Source organism: Panthera uncia (assembly GCF_023721935.1).
Source record: "Panthera uncia isolate 11264 chromosome A1 unlocalized genomic scaffold, Puncia_PCG_1.0 HiC_scaffold_17, whole genome shotgun sequence".
Lineage (NCBI taxonomy): Eukaryota > Metazoa > Chordata > Mammalia > Carnivora > Felidae > Panthera > Panthera uncia.
In genome coordinates this window covers 110,544,364-110,561,108 of record NW_026057577.1, presented here as the reverse complement: position 1 = coordinate 110,561,108, position 16,745 = coordinate 110,544,364, and the positions used below count along the sequence as shown (strand labels likewise).

The following is a 16,745-nucleotide window of genomic DNA, read 5'->3' as shown; positions in this document are numbered from 1 at the left end:
TGGGGCCCGAGGGCAGGGGTTGCCAAGGGGAAAGGATGTGAAGTCAGGTGTGTTCCACAAAGGCCAGCCATCCTGTAGGCAATACTCACTTCTAGTTGCTTGTTACCAGTACCATTTTTGGGGGGCCTCAGTGCCAGACTAAGACACAAGGGTCCCGGCCGTGTTTAGACATGCAGTATTTTGGTGTGTTTTTGTTTTTTAAGTTTCAAGTGGTTTCCTGTATCAGGACATCTGAATCTTCAGGAGAAAACCTAACTGCAAGAGCTTAAAGGGGATTGGCCATCTCCTATTTTTGGGTACAACGTTTTGGGGTAACGCTGCTCTAAAGGTGGTCCATTCAGCTCGGCATCATTGGTAACCTCGATTTCTTACGCTCTACCTGCCTCATTGTCGGGGCAGGGCTGCAGCACCTCCAGAAAAGCTAGGAAGTCCCCCAGCTGACCTCCTTACCCCTTCTCTCCTTGTCCAGATCTAGGACATGTACTTCCCCTGACCAAAAAAAAAAAAAAAAAAAAAAAAAAAAAAAAAACCAACCCCAAACTGCTCATTGGTAAGGGTCTTGTGGTTCTGTGATTGGCTGGGAGAAAGGGCCACCCTCCTCAGAGCCTGGTGGGGGGCAGAGAGACTACCAGAGCAGAGTTGGGGTTCTGTTAGCAAGGAACACATGGGGGCATGGCAGTTGCAGCGTGGGTTGTAGCTGACCCATTTAAAGATTAGGAAGTGACACCATTTTCGGGATCTTCTAGTGTCTCTTGAGAAATTGGATTCGGGCAACCTAGGTGGCTCAGCCACTTTGGTGCTGGGCTGAGTAGTGAAGAGGGGCCTCTGCCCTGCCCTGGGCTCCCCTGAGCTGGTTTCCCCCGGTGCCTGCTCCTCTGGCCCCCCGACAGCAGCTTCTGCCCAGCCAGCCTTCCTCATGTATGCCTGGCCTGGCAGGAGGGGATGGCAGCCTTGGGCCACCTCCAGCTGGCTCCTGCCTTTCCCTGGGGGTGTTACAGCCAGATGTGAGCTGTGCTGGGGCCGCTGGCTCACCTCTGCAACCTCATCCTGGGCTGCTCTGTCCTCATTCAGACGCCTGGCCAACAGCACTCCAGCCCTCAGCTTTTAGTGGGTCTGACTCGCGCGTCCCTTTCAAGTCAGAGTACACTCGGGAAAGGGTGTTCGCAGAGTGGAAGCCTGTGTTTCCACTGGCTATGGGGCAGGCCAAGCCGGCAGCTGTCCTCCTGTGCGTGTAGTAAGGGGCCGTGCTGCCTTCCGTGGACAGCCAGCGTGTGTGAGGGTCATTGCTCACTGGCTGTGGTCCCCCTCAGCTAACACCTTCTCTCCCCTACCCGTCTGCTTGTCCCCTCAGAAGGAGAGTGACTCCAAAACTGCCAGAAGCAAGACCCTGGCCCCAGCACGTCCAGAGAAGAATGCCAGAGGGTCCTCAGAGAGCAGTGGCGAGGAGCTCCCGGCCAGCCAGGTAGGCCCTGCCTTCTCTTTGAGACACTGCAGAGTCAGAACAGGGCAGTGGGCCTCGGGTGGGCGGAGTGGGGGCGAGGGCAGCTCTTTGCCATTTAAACGGCACTTCACAATTTCCTGGACTCTTCCCTCTGTTTTGATACATTCATTTTCACGGTAACTCCTGAGAGGTGGGCAACAGAGCACCCTTGAACATTAGGCCTCAGAGCCAGTGTAGGGTCAACACCAGCTCTCCCAGCCACCAGTTCCATGACCACGGGCACACCTTAACCATTCTGAGGCCCAGACGTTTCCACTGGAAGCAGGCAGAGTAACAGTCCCCCTCCTGCGTCTGTGCTCTGCTGTAGGAGGGCACGTGCTTTTGCCCATTTGCTGTGTCAGGAGTCAGAGCCCAGTGAGTTGAAGTCAATTCCCCAGATACCCATGACCCATAAGAAGCCAAGGCGGAGGTAGACGCCGGCCCCCTGCCTCCCTGTGTCTCTGCTTCGTGTGTGGCCCTGGGAGCCTTCCCCACGGGGTTCGTCTGAAGCCAGGGGGCAGACCGTGCTGGCGCACCTGTGGCACACGTTCACGTGCTCTGCTGCACCCCAAGCCCTCCCCAGCTGCACCCCTGAGGTTGGGACCAAGCCCCCCGGGTCTCCCCAGCTTCCTAAGTCTACAAGACTGGTGTTCAGACCTGTGTGAACCCCAGCCTTTCTAGCAATTTCTAAAATTGCCCTTTGTCCTCTAGCCCCAAGTACCTAGAAGCTTCTGCCAGGTCCCCTCAGGGACGCAAGTCCTCCAGTTACCAGATGAGTGGGGTCTCCTTAACAGTCTCCCACACATACCATACCATGTGCTGACCACTCCATCAGCAAGTTCACATGTGCTTGCACACCCCGAGTGGTGGGGCACGGGGTTCACTGCCTTTCTCTTCTCGGTAGCAAGGATTATAAAAATCCTGATGAATGGCTACATCCGACGTTGTTGGTCACTGTGTGTGTGCCAAGCACTGTGCTAAATGCCATACTTCGTTATTCTGTGTAATTCCTACAACAGCCCTGTGAGGGTAGGTCCCTCTTTTATTCCCATTTTAAGGAGGAAGGAATGAGGCTCAGAGAAGTCGAGCGACCTACCCCAGCATCACACGGCCAGTGCCAAGTGGACAGACCTGGCGTTTGAACCCAGGCCGTCCGGGCTCTGCCCGCTGCCCAGCACTGCCTCCCCACTCCTCTTCAGGGAAGGAGGAAGGCGGTTCAGCATTGCCCTCTAGCTCTCCATGGCACCCTTACGAGGCCGCCTTCTCTGTGCCTTCTCTGCTCTGGATCGGGACAGCTGGGAGGGAGGGGGCCGCCTCGCCCTCCTCTGCGGGGGCGGACTAACACAATTACCATGAACATCACGCTTAAACTGAACCATTTAATTGGTATGTTAGTCCTGAAGATTCTGGAGTCCCTGTTAAAAAAGAAGGACAAAAGTTGACATTTTGCGCGTTTCCCTAGGATTCAGGGAAGACGGCACAGCCTGGGGAAGCCGCAGCCTCCTCCTGACTGGGGGTTTTTAGCACCTCCGTCCTCAGCGCGCTGTGATTATTATCATTATTATGCATTTGTCAAGCACTTCTCTATTGACAAGTTTCACTCTGTCTTTATTATTAGCCCATCAGTGGGGAAAAGGGATCGGTGCCAGGGTAGTGGGCAGAGCCTCAGGCTGGGAGGTGGGGAGGGGATTGTGACTCCATTCCCAGGCTCCCTCACTGTGCCTCAGTCTCCCCACCTGCAGGGATGGGCTCCAGCCTCTTTCTCTGAGAGGAATTCCTGGGGGTGGTCTGTGGCTCAGCCCTGTGGTGCTGGCAATTGCTAACCCCAGGCCAGGGTCTGTGCTAGGTCTGGGGAGGCACTGTATTAAGAAGACATAAGCCCTGCCTTCAGAGTTTCAGGTGGAGTCAGAGAACAAGGCCTGTAAAGAGCTAAATTAGGGCATTAAGTGGGAGCCCTGGCATGGTTCGTCCTGGAAGGAGCTCCTGTCTGGTGCCTGGAGAACTAACTTCCAGTACGGCTCTGGCACAGTTTGCTGGTCACCCTGAGTGAGGCCACTTGCCCTCTCTTGAGCCTCAGCCTTCTCAGCCCATGGGGTGACATTCCCTGGGGGCTGGTGAACCACCGAAGCTCCAGGCTCCTCCTTGGAGGGTGGGATTTCCTGGCCCCTTAGGGCAGGGCTGACCCAGGACCTGTTAACTAGCCCCAGGCAGTTCTCTGAGGCTCTTGGGGTGCTTTCTTGGCTCTGTTCTCCCCTGCCCACCGCCCCCCCGCGGGGTTAACAGCTTGGGCTAGTCGACCCCCTCCCCCACTCTGCCGCAGACTGGAATGAGGGCACAGTTGGAGAGCTCAGCTCTGACAGAAGATCCCCAGGTTTGCTTCTGCAGTGGGAAGGGAGTCCCTGCATTCCCTCTGGGACCTTGGTGCCCACAGGGCGGCCCAGCCTAACGTTCAGGCTGCCTCAGCTTCCAGTGAGTCTTTGACTGTCACCTCTGTATGTGTATGCTGTGCTTTGCAGTTTCCAAAGCGAATCAGAGCCCCTCTGGTGAGCAAGCCCAGGCTGGGATTACTAATAGCCCTTTCAACAGGTGGGAAACTGAGGCCCACGAAGCTCAGGGGTTGGGCCACATGGTGAAGTCTGGCAGAGGGAGGATCAGAGGCGGGTTTCCCCTCATCTGTGGGTTGCATGACCCACCTTTTCAACTATCCACTGCCACTGGACTACTGTCGTATCCCTGCCCTCCGAGCCAGGCCCCCTGCGCCGCCCCCGGCCCAGAGGCCATGTGGGCAGGTGGAGCAGGGAGGAGGAGGCGTTTGCTGCCGAGCTGCTTTTAACATCCCAGACGCTATTGTTTGCCTTGGTGCGTTCGGTGCCTCTCTTCATCCCCGACAATCTGTTCTTCTGTCTTCTCACATATATATAGATCCCCCCTCCCTCAACTGTAAGCCTTCTCCCACTTTCCATCCTTCTCTCTTTCATCATGTGGGAAGGCAGGCTCTGGAAGTGGCAGATCAGAGCAGCCGCGGGGGAGGCTGTTTGGCAAGGGTAGGAAGGGCCCCAGCCCAGCAAAGCTTCCACCCTCCACGGTTACCCCTCTGCTTTACTTTTCACGGTGCCTCTCCCACTGCCCCCCTGCGCCCTGGAGGTGGGCAAGACTGGGCCCTAGACGTCGGCCTTGGGCAACTTCCTCCTGCTGCTCCTGCTTCCTGTGTTTCCCCCCAGGCCAGACAGGGAGTGGAGCTCAGACTGAGTCTGACCCGAGGGTGGAAGGTGGGCTCATCTGGCGGCCTGACTCCTGGCTCCATGCGTGCGACGTGCGCGTGCGAGCGGTGGGCATATCCACTGGAGCTGTGACCCCAGCCTGGTCCGCGGGATCCCGAGGAGCTGCCGCTTTCTCTTGTCTTTTGCTGTCTCGCTGGAAGATGGAAAGCCTGCCCAAAGATAGAACAGCATCAAAGAACCCCCACGTGTCTTCCCCAGCCTCAGCGGGTCTGCATTCGTGACCAGGCTCGCTTCATGCAAACCCTCCGCTCCTTCCCCAGTACCCCGGCTTCCTTTTTTTTTTTTTTTTTTTTTTTTTTTTTTTTTTTTTTTTTTTTTTTATTTATTTTTGGGACAGAGAGAGACATAGCATGAACGGGGGAGGGGCAGAGAGAGAGGGAGACACAGAATCGGAAACAGGCTCCAGGCTCCGAGCCATCAGCCCAGAGCCTGACGCGGGGCTCGAACTCACGGACCGCGAGATTGTGACCTGGCTGAAGTCGGACGCTTAACCGACTGCGCCACCCAGGCGCCCCTGGCTTCCTTTTTTTTAAAGGACAGCCACCATCCAACGTCACCCCTGAGAAGCTGACCCACAAAGTCAGTGTCTCCATTTCCCGGATTGTCTCATGAGTAATACTCTTTACATCTGGTATGTTCCATGGAGTCCCTTAGGTCTTAATGTGTTGGGTATTTCCCCCGTGCGGTTTGTTTGTTGAAGACATTGGCTCTGTGTCGCTGGGTGGCGGCACCCTGGGCCACGTCTCAGGAAGCCGCATCAGAGTCTCTGGGGTGGGGGCAGCTCGATGATGCACAGCTCCTCAGGTGAATGTGTGTTAAGGCCCAGGCAGCCGAGGGGCGTGGTGCTTAGAGCACCCTGCTGGGCGGGCATCTGGCCCTGGCTGTGTTTCAGTTAAGCTGTGCGCCCTTGGGCAGTTCTTTTCTCCTCTCTGAGCTTAGTTTTCTCATCTGTACAATGGAGCTTCTGCTGCTGACCTCAGGGGTTCCTGTGAAGGTCCAATGGGCTCCTATTGAGCCGTGAGGTACTGTGCAGGTCTTAGCAGGTGCATGGCCTGAGGGTGAGCCGGGAGTGCCCTGGGCGGCTGGAATGGCCTCTGCCTTCCCAGCGGCCCTGAGCTCTCTGGACCCCTTGCCCTGTAAACCCCCACCCAACTTCCCCTTTGCCTGGCCAAGCCTTTAATCACTCGGGGGGTATGTTTTGTTTTTGTTTTTCAAGGTGATTAAACCCCCTCTGATTTTTGTCGACCCTAATCGTAGTCCAGCTGGCCCAGCTGCTACCGCCACACAAGCCCCAGCTACAAACACCCCGAGGAAGGCCCGGGCCTCCGAGAGCACAGCCAGGAGCTCCTCCTCTGAGAGCGAGGATGAGGATGTGATCCCTGCTACGCAGTGCTCCATTCCCGGTGAGCACAGGCCTGTAATGCAGGGCTGACTCCCCTGCCGCACCTGCCAGGCTCACCTGGGAGGGACCGCCGGCACGTAACATACGTATGCATGCACACATGCATGCACCAGCCAGCACATCCACACGCACAGACCCCATCGAGGCCCGGAGGGGAGAGGATGCTGACAGAGTCAACACAGCATGTTGCTCAGGCGGGGCTTGGTTCATCCCTATAAGGAACTACCTCCTGTCTCCATTTCTGGAGGAGTATTTGCCATGACTTCTGTGTGCCGACTCCAAGGGGTGGAACCCACACTAGTGGCTAGGAGCTGCAGAGCAAGTTTGTACATAATCTAAGGAAGGGCTTTGTAGTGAATGACGGCCTGAACAGGGCGAATGGTAGTGAGCCTCCTGTTCTTGCTCGTATGTAAGGAGGGTTAGGTGATCCCCAGCCAACCGTTGTAGGCAAGGATTGCATCTGTCAGGGGGAGATAGTGCCATATCTGGGGTTTCTTTTACTTCTGAGAATCTGTGGTACGACCAACGACATCAGGAAAGTGGTTAATATTGTAATGCTTTTTGTGAAGATAGTAATAATACCTGATCTTGGTAGGCTAATTAAACATAGAGCAGCACAAAAGAAAGAATGTCCCTGTAACCCCACTGTCTGGAATAATTGTTGATGTTTTATAGCTGTTAACTTTACAAAAACTTAAGCTTTGTATGTGTTTTTGTAAAGTGAGATCATACTGTATGTTACCCTCAGGAATTTTTATATATTTTGACGTTACGTATTTACCATGGGATGCCTGCTGGCCACAAGGCAGTCCCTTGGGTGGACTTAGCCTAGTTTACGTAGGCAGGGCCGTACTAGAGGGAGCGAAAGGTTTTGTCTGGGGGCTCTGGGACTAGCACGAATGGTGCTACGGTGAACACGTGGACCTGAGCCTTTGCGGATGACCGTGCTATTGTTGAGACTCTTCTAAATGCACAGAGTCCCATTTGGTACCGGTGCTCCCCACCATTACTCAAAGTAGTGGCCTGGCCAGCTGAGGGGAGCATCGTCGAAGACAGAAGAATGGGAAGGGGCAAAGGGAAATCCTGGGGTCACTGCCACAGCACCCTGAGCTTGTAACGTGAGATGGTGACAGCTCCTCCGTGCAAGACTGAGGGAGGGCATTACACAGGCTTCTGCGGATGACATGAGCCCTGGGCCAGGTCCCCAGGCTGATATCGGGGATCGCTCTTGCGTGCACTGACTTACATCCTGCTCCGCTCCGTCTCAGCCACTAGAACAAACGCGACCACGCTCGTGGCCCACCCAAGGCCCACTGTCAGAGCCAGCAGCAGTGAGGCGTCCGGTCGGGTGTCGGAAGGCAAGAAACAGGAGGCACCGGTCGCTCAGGTACCTGGCAGGCGAGGGAGAGGGAGGGCTGTGCAGGCCAGCAGGGGTGAGGGGCCCTCTGTCCCCTCGGTACCCGCACATGCTGCTGGGTGGGACTGCCATTGCTTTTGTCCCCCCCCCCCCCCCCCCCCCGGCCCTGACCAGGTTCCTGGATTCCTTTGAGCTAGGAGGAAGCATCGTCCGAAGCACGGTGTCCGGGCCGAGCTGGCGCTGCCCCGCGCACCCCTCGGCAGCCGTTCCGGCTCGGCTGTGCTTTTGGTTTCTTTTTCTCTCTCAGTTTGGAATTGCTGGGAACAAACCTTGCACTTTTGTAGCGTGGATAGCGGTGACTTCCTAGCTTTCACCACTTTCAGTGCATTTCTGTTGGGTCTTTGCCTAAATCCAGAAGCCTGAGCAGGGTAGAGTTAATGGCTCGCTGTTCAAACAACGGAGCTGAGTGCTGCCCTTCAACAAGACAGTTGAGATTTGTCCAGGATTATTCAGGGCCCGAACCCAGGTCTCCTCACAGCCGGTCCATTGCTCCTGGGGCCATAGCGGTTAGTTTTTCTGTCCCGTTGCGCCTCATCCCTTCTGAGAGGGCAGGAGGGAGCACGGGTGTTGGGTGGGTGGCTGGGCTGCGGTCACTGCACCCAACAGCCTGTACCCATTCGGCCGTTCAGCCAGCAGATGGTGCCAGGCACTGGGGATGCAGCAGGAAGAAGGCAGGGAGCATCCCTACCCTCACAGGCCATCAAACGAGGACGCCAGAAAATAAAAGTACTCACCAACTGGTGGGTGCTTGAAGGAAAGAATATAAGCTAGAGAACAACGGGATGGGCCGCTTTAGGAAGGATCGGCAGGACTGGCCTCCCCAAGGAGGCTAGAGAAGCAGGCGAGCCAGGGAGTTCTCCAGCCAGGGAAACGCAGGTGCTGGGACCCTCAGGGGAGGTGCTTGGGGGTAAGAGACGGAGGAAGCAGTAAGGCGAGAGGGGCCGGTCCGGACAGGCCATGGTGGGGGACACGAGGCAGCAGAGGGGGCCTGGAGGTTTTCAGGGGGAGCCCTGCCCACCTCTCTTCCAGTTCTCTCTCCCCGACTGCTGGCGTATGTGGGAAGCAGGAGCGGCAGGCACCAGGGAGACTTTGAGGAGGCTGTTGCAGCCACCCAGCTAGAGACTTGTCCGTTGTGAAGGCTTCGGATTGGGTTGGGGGACTTTGGGTAGGGGCCCAACTGCTTCCGACCCCTGGGCTAGAAGCCTTTGGATCCTCTGAGAACGATACGATTAGCTTATAACCTGAAGCCTGGCCCCATTTTCTGCCCACATGGTGGCATTGCCCCTTTGACTGTCCCTCAGTCCCCCACTCCAGCCCCATGGCTCCTTGTGCGGTTACAGGTCCCCTCCCGTGCCAGCCAGTATCTGTCCAGGGCACGGCATAGATGGCATCCTAAGAACTTGGGAGTCTCAGGGCTGCCTGTGGCTGTCCACAGGTGACAAAGAGGAACCCTGCTCACCTCCCGCTGACTCAGGCTGCCCTGAAGGTCCTTGCCCAGAAAGCCAGTGAGGCCCAGCCTCCTGCTGCCAGGACCCCGTCTTCAAGTGGGGTGAGCTGGGGGAGCCGGGTGGTGTTGGGGCCAGGCTCCACCCTGGAGGGGACAGTAATGAACGATTACAGAGCGCAGAAGGGAGGGCCCAGGAAGGGGCCCGAGTCCCAGGGCCAGCATTTGCCTGCTGTGTGACTGTGACGTGTACACTTGTCTCGTCCCCATACCCCGCACTCTCTGCTCCCTGGTCTGAGCATCTGTGGGAGGGCTGAGGCCTGGGTGCAAAGCAGCTAACAGTCGCCTAGCTGTAGGGAAACTGGGTGTTCAGGAGGCACCAAGACTTATTTCCCTTCTTTTTTTTCCTTCCACTCTCTTTTTTCACCAAATTAGGTTGACGGTGCTCTGGGAACACTCCCTGTGATGAGTCCCCAGAGAGCCCGTGTGGAGGCCAAAGTGACCAACAAGTTCAGGAAACCTGAGGTTCCTGTGGTCCAGCAGGCCACCGCCACCCCTGCAGGACGCCCCAGAGCCAAGGCCTCTGAGACCTCCAACGACAGTGAGGACAGCAGCGGCAGCTCTTCAGGGAGTGAGGAGGATGCTGATGGGCCCCAGATGGTCCCCTCGGCCCACAGACTGGGTGAGGGTCCCAGGAGGGGAAGGCTCGGCGGGCCCAGAGGAGGGGAGTGATGGCCTGGTGGAGCCCTGAGTTCAGGCCTGTGCTCTGGATCTTCACTTGTTCTGCATCCTGGGCCTGGTCATCCCATGCTGGGCCTCAGTTTCCCCACCTGTGCAACCCCATGAGGAGGTTGGTCCAAGTGATATCAGACTCCGCTGTTTGACCACTCACAGCTTTTTCGTACCAGGCTCGTAACTGGTCTCCCAACATTCCAGGGGCATGCCCCCTTCCCCACCCCCAGAAAAGCAGAGAAGCGGAAGTAGGGCCTCAGGAATTAGAACAGAAGGTGTTGGCATTTGGATGTCTTACTTAGAAGGCTGCAAACAGCCGTTGACCCTGGAAGGGAGTCATAGGAGCAGGTAAAGCCTTGGGTGGGAGGGCGGGGGGCATGTGGAAATCTCAGGCCTTCCTGGGGCCTCCCGGAGGGCTCTGCCTCACCCCACGCAGCCGGCCTCCCAACAGGGTGCCTGTGCTCCTCCAGTAGGTCCGGCCCCCTCCACAACGGAGACCTTGGTGGAGGAGACCACAGCAGAGTCCAGTGAGGACGAGGTGGTGGCACCCTCTCAGGTAACTGCCAGGGAGAGGGCTGGCACCTCAGGGGCCTTGGGGCGGGAGCTCGAGGCCACCTGATGCCTGTTAGGCCGAAGCCATCCCCCGCGGCAGGGCCTGGTGTCCCTGAGGCCAGGCTGTCTCCTCCGCTGAGGCTCTATTTCAGCCTAAGGCCATGAATAGTGGACTCGGAGTCTGTAGAAAGGGCTTGCCTTGATTTTAGATGAGTCCCGGAAGGAAAGATATTTTGTAACAGATGGGATTTCTTTAAGGTTATCTTCTGTACACGGCAAGCGCTAGTGATTTTCCATTCGCCTTAGCTGTAAGAAATTGTCTTTTTAAATGTGCCTGACGAAAATAATGCACTAATTAAAATAGTGCAGGAGACCCATACAAAGGGCTAATGTGCCCACCACCGACAGGGTGGCCCGACTTTAGGGGCACCCCAGCAGGCCCTGTGCTCCAGGGCTAGGTGGGGCAGGGTTCCAACCTCGTTCACAGTGGGTTTTTTCAGTCTCTCCTCTCAGGTTATGTGACCCCTGGGCCAACTCTGGCCAGTTCCCAGGCTTCAAAGGCCACTCCCAGGACAGATCTCGACCCCTCGGCTTCCTCTACTCCCGCCACCAAAGATGCCCCAGACGGCAAGCAGCAAGTGGAGCCCCAACAAGTAGCAGGCACCATATCCCCTAAAACAGGTGAGTCAAGGGCCACAGGAAAGACACAGTGGGACCCGGTGGGACAAGGCAGTGGGCCCCTTCTTTTTCTCCCTCAGGAATAGTCCCACCGATAGGGTTTCTGTGTGTCACCAGGACCTTTTCAAGCAGGGCCTGGTGCCCCAACGCCCAGGTGTCTGGCCGTTATGATACGAGACAGCCTGGAAGTCGGGTTATCCAGCTTTGTGGGATGCTGGTGCATCTGGTAGGGTGAGCCCTGCCTTAGAGCAGTCTTGGCTCTTTCTAGCTGTGTCTGTTGACAACTGGGCTCGTGGTATGGGGTGTAAGGACTCGGGAGCTCAGACAAAAGGCAGGAGCCACGTTTGGAGAAGCTGCTAGCACATGGCAGAGACCCCCGGTGATGGACTGATTTGTTGTAAAGCCTCAGACAAGACCCTGGGCCACTCTCGGCTTGTGTGTCTAAACAACACAGGGCAGGGTAGATCCATCTAGTCAGCGTCAAGGCATGGCACATACAGAAAATAGTCACGTGGTATGAGGGCAGACTAGAGTGCTGAGGTCACCCGGCCAGGGGCATCAGCCAGCCCTGACTTGCCAGGGCTAAGGGACAGGGATCTCAGGTGGGCATGCCTGGGCCAGCTCTAGGGATTCAGTCCCCAGCTTTGGTGTTCCAGGGTATTTGTAGACAGGAAGCAGACAAGTGGGCTTCTGGAGGAGGAGGTTGCCAGCAAAAACTCCGCCCTCCTCAGCTGCCTTCTCCAACCCCGACCTTTGCCAGGAAGCAGCAGAGGACCGAATTGGGCCTCCCTCTGTCCCGGGACCCCCTCCGCTCAGCCTGCCGTGTCCACCTCCCCTCGCCCACCACAGCCCTGGAGCCAGAGCCGCTTCAGAGTTTGCTCCCTGGGCCCAGTGCATGCTGTGGGGCACAGCCCCCAGCCCCGTGATGTGGAGCTTGGCCGAGTCACCTGCGCACCTTCCAGAGCCCTGCGTGTAGGCATTCTCATGCCCATGAAGCCCAGAACACAGTAGAGAGCTGCCGAGTCCCCTGGGAAGTTAGGGGCAGCGTTGGGACACTGCCGACGTCGGCCCCCACATACGCCCCCCGTGGCTGTAGCTGCAGCTTGCCGGCACGGGTCAGCAGAGGAGTCATTGCTCACTTTCTTCCCCAGTGTTCTTTGTGAGAGGCGGGTGCGACAGGGAGACATTTTAGAGGGGGTTGTGGAAGGCTTTTTTCACACGTGTAGTCAGCACACAATTATCAAAGGAGAGCAGAGGCGTGGAAAATTCTAAACAAAGGCTGTACCAGAAGTCACTCTGGCAGGCAGCAAACCTGCTTAGTCAGCCGCCACGTGCTTATACAGCATGCCCGTCACCCCCCAAGCTGCCCTGTCCCCTGACCAGCTTTCACCGTGAGTCTCTGACTTGGAATAGGGCCCTCATTGTTCATCTGAGCTCTTACTTTACAAACAGGGAGACTGAGACCCTGGGAGGAGCGTAGCCCCAGGCGGTAGTCAAACCTGGAATCCAAGGCCCTTGCCTCCCAGCTCTGGACTTCTGACTGGACAAGACCATCTCCCTCCTGTCTGACCTTGCGTTCTGTTGACAGATTCAGGCCCCTTCCTCAATTAACATTCTGGAGTCTTTCTCCACCCCCAGCGTGACTCGGGTTTTTCGTGTGAGGAGACAAGAGAGTGAAGTTTAAAACAGTAAAGAAAAGAGCTAAGTTAAAAGCTGCTGGAAAGGTGTGAGCCAGGAGACCCCGCTGGGGCAGAGTGACCACTGGGCTGCCCTTTCCCTGTCTGTACCACATCAGGGGAGGTCGGTCGTGTCCCTAGACCCTTGGCTCTTACACAGTGAGTCTGTTTCCTGACTCTCCCTGATCTGTGACCCCATATCCTCTCTCCATAGGCAGAAGACAGGCTGGTCCCACGCCTCAGAAGCCCCAGAAGCCCAAGAAGGAGGCTGGGAGCCCCCAAGCGTCCACGCTGGCGCTGCAGGGCGACATCAGCCGGCGCCTCCTGAACGAGCCCTGGCCCCTGAACGAGGCCCAGCTCCAGGCCTCGGTGGTCAAGGTCCTGACAGAGCTGCTGGAGCAGGAAAGGAAGAAGGCTGCGGATGCCGCCAAGGAGAGCAGCAGGAAGGCCCGGGGGGGCCGCAAGCGGAAGCTGTCGGGGGACCAGACGGCTGCCAGGGCCCCCAAGAGCAAGAAGAAGAAGCAGCCGGTGGCCGGGGGAAGCGGGGAGGGTGCAGTCTCGCCAGAAAAGGCCTCCGGGACTCCTAAGGGGAAATCCAAGAGAGCCGGAGCGAGTGGTGACATCAAGGAGAAGAAGGAAAAAGAGTCTCCTGGCTCTCAGGGGGCCAAGGAGAGGCCAGAAGGGGAGCCAGGGACGCTGAAAGTGGAGGGTGGAGACCAGGGCAACCCCAAGAGCAAGAAAGAGAAGAAGAAATCCGACAAGAGTAAGTGGTGGACCGCAGCCAGGAGCGCGCTTCCTGCTGAGAGCGGGTCCCCGCTTGGCCAGCCCGGGCGAGCGCTCAGTTGCACAGAAGGGAAGGGCTGAGGGATGTTTGTTTGCAGCCCCCGGGCAGGTAGTGGCAAAGCCAGAACTGGACCCGAGAGCGGCTCTGACTTCTGGGGCGATGATCCAGCTTCTCAGGGGCCCGGGCACCTAGGTAGCAGGTTCCCCTCAGAGCTCCCAGAAGCGGCCCCCTCTCGAGCTCCGTACATGCCCGCATGCAGTGGAACCCCCTGTCATCCCCACGCTAGCCCTGTACCTTAGGTGACATTCCCATTTACGGGTAGAATGTAGCTTTTTAAAATAAATGTGTAGAGGTTTTAGAAAGTGAGTTAAAAATAGTCCAAGTGGTCTGTGGATGGGGCAGAAACCCTGAGGTGGGCTTCACGGGCTCTCAGGCCAGGGCAGGTGGTCACAGAGCCCTATGGGTCTGTGTTGGGATGGTTCCCCGATGTGTGGGGAGAGCCGGGACCTGGCTTCGGCAGGAGTGGGTTCTAGGACCCTGGAGACCTGCCCTGTCTCCATACTGACCCTGCCGCTTCTGGTACTAAAGAGGTTTACTTTCTTTCCTTAGAAAAAAAAGACAAGGAAAAAAAGGAAAAGAAGAAGAAAGCAAAAAAGGCCTCAACCAAAGACCCTGACTCGCCATTCCAGAAGAAAAAGAAGAAAAAGGTAGCGTGAGTTCCTCAGGGGTCTCTGGCCAGAAAAAGGATCCAGACCCCATCCTGTGCATGTCAAGAGTATGGGTGGGGTGAACCAGACCTGGTCCCTGCCCCCTTTCCATTCTCGGGGTCCAGAGGTTGGGGGTTTGCGGGTTGTGACACACTGGAGAGGACCAGGGGAAGGCAGGTGCCACCTGAGGAGGGACAAGGTCTGTGCATGTAGAAGCCGTGAGGTCTGTGAGGTGGAAGGATGTTCTTGGGGTGGGTGAAGGAGAGCCCCCAGGAGGCTGGAGGCCAGCCAGGTAGGCTGAGGTGAGAGGAAACCTTCCCTGGGATGTGTGTACCCCAGCTCGCAGGGTATCCCCACCACAGAATTATGGGTTCCAAAGACCGATCACATGAGGTAAGGTGGGAGTGGAGGGGGCTCCACCCCTTATATGGGTGCAGTTCTCTCCTCGGCCAGCGGGGCTTCAGCTGTGCTCAGAAAAGCTGAGCATCTGTTACTCAGAGACCCAGGCTCCTTCCTGGCCAGATGGGGCCCCATCCCTGCCCTTGGGGACCCCTATATCTGTTCTCGGGGAGCCACGAATCCTCAGGAGGGAACCATCATATCGCTCCCGGTGGGGGCAGCATGGGGGGCGGGGCGGAGATGCTTCCAGTACATGCTTCTACTTGTCTCCCTCACAGAAGAAGACAGCGGAGCAGACTGTGTGAGGGGCACAAGAGGACAGGTATGCTTCCTGGCCCGGGGATCCCTGCTGACGTCCCCTCCCCCGTGAGGGTGGGAGGGCAGCTCTAGCATCTGGCGCGGTCACAGGGGGCCGGGCAGGCGGGCTGGAGAAAGTGGTTCCGTCCCTCAAGGTCAGTGGGACCAGCGAGGTGATGCCAGAAGTCAGAGCTGCAGAATCAGAAGAGTCCAGAACAGCAATGGCAGTGACCAACACGGGGCTCCCTGGGTGCCCGCGTGGCTCGTGCCTTAGGAGCCGGGCACGGGGCTAGTGCCTCTTTGTATATGAGGATGAGGCTTGAGGTCAGATACGGCTTGGTCTCTCCCCACCACTGTCTAGTTCCTTTTCCTTTTGATTTTGTAACTTTGAGGGCATCGTCCGAGGCAGAGGAAGACGGTTTAGTCAGGCCAGGCCATTCCTGGGGATCTGGGCTCGCTCTCGGGGTGGTGGTAGGAGGGATTGAGTGTTCCACCCGGCCGATCGGCCCCAGCAGCCAGCAGCCTCCTGGAAATGGGGGTAGCCCAGCCTGCCTGGGTGTGGTGAGGGTTAAGTGGATCGCTAGAGCACTCAGCCCAGTTCCTGGGACGCGGGCAGGGCCACCAAGTGCCCTCTGTGGTTAATGCTCCTTCCCTGCATCAGAGATACCAGGTCTTGCTTTTGTTTTCTTCTCTTCGGAGAAAAAGGTCAGAAATCTTCCATCTGGGTGTTTCCCTCACCCAGGGATTTCTTAGCCAGGCGGTGACCAGCCCCGTGCCTCTGCCCTCTGCCCACCATGGGTTGGAATTGAATCTTTAAGCTTCCCTCCCTCCCCAGAAGACTACAGCCAGCTGCAGTGTCCGTGCTGGCCGAGCGAGGGAGCCCTGCAGAGAGGCTGGTCCGAGGAGGAAGAGGAGGAAATGCATCCAGATCCAGTGACCTCCACTCACTGATTCCACGTCTGACTTCTGTCCTGACACCGAACGCTTCGTATAGATGTGTACAGTATATATATATATTTTTTTAAGTGACCTGCCTCCCCCTTCAAACACAACATGCCCAGAGGCCTCGGGACTTTGCACCTCTTTGCCCTGCAGACCTAGCGAGGCCCAGCCTACAGCTCCTTCCATCCCTGGTCTCTGGCTGATGCTGAGGCCTTGTCCTCCTCTATCAGTTTTTTCCCTGTTTTGTTTGTGGTTTTTTTGTAACAACTCAAAATAAAAGGCTTGAAGTAAAGGTGGGAGTTCCTAGTGCATCGGGGACAGACGTTTTGCAGCTGACCTATTCTTGGAAGGGAGAGTCTGGCCGACACCTGCAGGTGAACAAACCATCGCTCAGGATTTGTTCTTTACACGTCAAGGCTCTGGGATGCTTTGGTGAGTGGGACAGACAGGTTGCCAGAGGAGACTCTGCAAGGTGCCCCCAGGTATTGAATCGGTGGGGAAGGAAAGCTTCCTGGAAGAAAGGGCGTCTCAGCTAAGGGGACCTCAAGCACGGTCATGGTCGATTTGCTAGGGCAGGCCAGGCAAGTACCCAGAGGCACGAAATGGAAGCGGGGGGTACTTTCCCAGCCACCTTTTGAAGTTAGGGTTTGAGCTGGAGGCAGGCCCTCTCGGGGAACCACGGGCAGAGGAGGAGCAGGAAAACCAGTTAGGCCTGAGGTGCCCTCGTGTCCAGGTAACAGAGGTTCTGTGATGGTGACGGTGAGAAACAAGGAACCCAAAAGAGCTGTCCGGGTGATCTCTGTATGACTTGGGGAGGGCAGCAGTGCGGTTGCCCAGAGCAGCGTAGGGCACCAGAAGTCATGGCGATTTCTCTCCAAAGCTTCGAGCCTTCTGCTAGTGAGAGTAGGAGGCCGTGCAGATAGAGTGCTGGGCCGGAGGCCTTGGGAGACCCAG

General features: G+C 57.1%; 2 protein-coding genes across 5 annotated transcripts in view; one reads left to right on the top strand and one right to left on the bottom strand.

Annotated features, from left to right (window-relative positions):
- Positions 1-16,122, top strand: part of TCOF1 (treacle ribosome biogenesis factor 1) — a 38,358-nt gene extending 22,236 nt beyond the window's left edge. The window contains exons 18-28 of one of the 4 annotated variants that reach the window (XM_049648001.1): positions 1,352-1,462; positions 5,978-6,164; positions 7,432-7,550; positions 9,016-9,129; positions 9,460-9,706; positions 10,230-10,312; positions 10,809-10,989; positions 12,877-13,425; positions 14,056-14,153; positions 14,831-14,874; positions 15,685-16,122. In XM_049648001.1, the coding sequence (XP_049503958.1) occupies positions 1,352-1,462; positions 5,978-6,164; positions 7,432-7,550; positions 9,016-9,129; positions 9,460-9,706; positions 10,230-10,312; positions 10,809-10,989; positions 12,877-13,425; positions 14,056-14,153; positions 14,831-14,857 (1,716 nt within the window). In that variant the 3' untranslated portion in view covers positions 14,858-14,874; positions 15,685-16,122. Of the gene's footprint in view, positions 1-1,351; positions 1,463-5,977; positions 6,165-7,431; positions 7,551-9,015; positions 9,130-9,459; positions 9,707-10,226; positions 10,313-10,808; positions 10,990-12,876; positions 13,426-14,055; positions 14,154-14,830; positions 14,875-15,684 lie in introns of all 4 variants that reach the window. The other 3 variants (XM_049648000.1, XM_049648003.1, XM_049648002.1) reach the window with 3 other exon arrangements.
- The window catches only part of RPS14 (ribosomal protein S14), a 150,532-nt gene that overhangs the window by 95,414 nt on the left and 38,373 nt on the right, over positions 1-16,745 (bottom strand). The gene's annotated exons all lie outside the window — the stretch shown is intronic.